Here is a 2,326-nt window from a genome sequence, read left to right as displayed (position 1 = left end):
AGAGGGGCAGCAAACCCGCCCCAATGCAGGAAAGGGGACGGAGCAGCGAGCTGCAGCAGCCAAAGGGGACATGCTACTGGTCTCACCCATCCTCACCTGTCTCCATGCCACAGCCACAAAGCTGCTGCCCAGGACAAGGCACAGCTGTGCTGTTTTGGTTTTATTATTAAATACACCCTAGGAGGCACAAAGGGAGATGAGGACAGAGGCCGTCTTCCTCACCTGGCCCAGAGCCTTAACCAAAAAAAACCAACCCACACCAAAAAGTTAAAAACAAACAAAAAAAACCCCCTAAAAATGCCCAACAGCCTCAGACCCTCCCATCCAGCCACCCCAGTCCAGATGTAGAAACAAAACAACAAATAAAGAACAAAACAAGGAGAAAGTCCCCAGGAAATTCACTGCGAGCAGCAGCCGCCACCTCCCAGCCCAGCATGATGCTTGGCCGTGGTCCTGGGGCCACCTCCACCTGTCACCACTCTTCTCCGGCTCGGATGTCCCAGCCACGGGCTGCACGTTCTTTGGGAAGTCAGCAGCAGGGCAGGTAGAGTCCACCCGTCCATCCACGTGGACGTGCGCCTGTCCACATGGCGTGGGCCCTCCCCGCAGTCGGCACCTCTCTCACTCTCAATAAATGACCTCGTAAACTGTAGCTTTCTTGTCCCCTGAGCCAGTCACAATGAACTGGTCATCCGTGGAGACATCACAGCTGAGGACAGAGGACGTTTCCTTCGACTGGAGAGAGGAGGGAAGAGGGGTAAGAGCAAGAAACAGCCCCAGAGCAAGGTCCTGGGTCCCATAACTTGGGGCCCTGAGTTGTGCCCAGGGCAGCTGGGGGGACAGATTTGTTTATGGGGCTTATTATGGCAGATACATTGACAGCTAAGTTGTACTGGGCAGTCCCAGCTGCAGGCAACCTCACCCAGAGGAACCTCCCCGCAGACCTGACCCCAGTGGCTGCGCACACGTTCAGCAGGTTGTCCTTCCCCGTGCTCACGAACCACTTCCCTGTGGGAGGAACAGAAGGGACAAAGAGCATCGTGTCACCAAACCAGGTCCACCCACTGGATTCCTGCAGCAAATTGTGCCTGGGTTGTGCAATACAAGGTGGGGACTGGAAGGCCGTAATTCTGCCGCTTGTTAGCCAAGGTGCTGTTTTAAGGAACACAAAGGCAGGTTGTCCTTCCCCGTGCTCACGAACCACTTCCCTGTGGGAGGAACAGAAGGGACAAAGAGCATCGTGTCACCAAACCAGGTCCACCCACTGGATTCCTGCAGCAAATTGTGCCTGGGTTGTGCAATACAAGGTGGGGACTGGAAGGCCGTAATTCTGCCGCTTGTTAGCCAAGGTGCTGTTTTAAGGAACACAAAGGGGAGTCCTGGGATAACAGAGGTGAGAGTGCAGCCGTGGGTGCTGCTCCAGGAGTGACTGACAACCATTCTCAGAGATACCACTAGCACCCACACAAGGCTGGCTACTGGAGCCAGTGCTTGCCCCCAGCGCAACAAGCCCTGGGACAAGTGGCCAGGGGAGGAGACTGCAGAATCAAGGGGCTGGGACAGGCATGCCTACCGCAGGAGGCAAATTTGAGGGAGAGGACACAGCTCTCGTGGAGGTGCAGCTGGTACTTGTCCGGTTTGGTCACGTGCAGGATCTCCACGTTGCTGCTCTCCATGCCCACCGCCAGCCACTCTCCTGTCGGGCAGTAGCCCAGGGAGAAGATCTGGAGGGAGACGGGGTCAGGCACCAGCATGGCAGGTCCCCGCTGGCCCCGTGGTGCTCCTCGCCGGCCCCAGCCCCTACCTGAGAGCTGAAGTCGTGCTGCTGCAGCTGACGCCCTTCCCGCAGGTCCCAGCACCGCACCGTGTTGTCCAGCCCCCCCGTCCACAGCTTGGTGCCGTAGTTAGAGATGTCAATGCAGCTGGCACCATCCGTGTGGCCTTGAAACTGCCTGGGAAAGAGCGGGATGGAGAGGGCGAGGGCACAGCCCCCAGGGCTGCCAGCGCCGGCAGCACAGAGCATGGGCTGGGACGGCGCTCAGCAGTGAGGAGCAGATCCCTGCTGCAAGGGCAGGGACTGTCCCATGGCCAGCGTTAGACGGCTGGGGAGAGGCGGGGACACCGTGGAGGGGACTGAGCGATTCCTGGCCCAAAGAGCCCCAAGCAGCCCATGCTCCCCCTGCCCCCGGCTCACCTGACCAGGGTCTGGTTCTGCAGGTCCCACACCACGATGTTGCCGTCGCTGCAGCAGGAGAAGCAGACTTTGGCGTCAGGGCTGATGGCCAGGGCGTAGCAGGCGGGGGCAGAGGAGGGGGGCTCGGACTTG

The 2,326-nt window shown here is 59.1% G+C and overlaps 1 protein-coding gene across 1 annotated transcript in view; it reads right to left on the bottom strand.

Moving 5' to 3' along the window:
- Positions 1-627: 627 nt before the first annotated feature.
- The window catches only part of TLE2 (transducin-like enhancer of split 2), a gene marked incomplete at its 5' end in the record, with an annotated part of 5,897 nt that continues 4,198 nt past the window's right edge, over positions 628-2,326 (bottom strand). The window contains 5 exons of the mRNA XM_010292749.1: positions 628-749; positions 949-1,008; positions 1,574-1,724; positions 1,805-1,952; positions 2,195-2,326. Of these exons, the coding sequence (XP_010291051.1) occupies positions 628-749; positions 949-1,008; positions 1,574-1,724; positions 1,805-1,952; positions 2,195-2,326 (613 nt within the window). The remainder of the gene's footprint in view (positions 750-948; positions 1,009-1,573; positions 1,725-1,804; positions 1,953-2,194) is intronic.

The sequence above is a fragment of the Phaethon lepturus genome, unplaced genomic scaffold, assembly GCF_000687285.1.
Source record: "Phaethon lepturus isolate BGI_N335 unplaced genomic scaffold, ASM68728v1 scaffold30178, whole genome shotgun sequence".
In the NCBI taxonomy this organism is placed as follows: domain Eukaryota; kingdom Metazoa; phylum Chordata; class Aves; order Phaethontiformes; family Phaethontidae; genus Phaethon; species Phaethon lepturus.
Note: the sequence above shows the minus strand (reverse complement) of the source record. Positions and strands in the feature narration are given on the sequence as shown.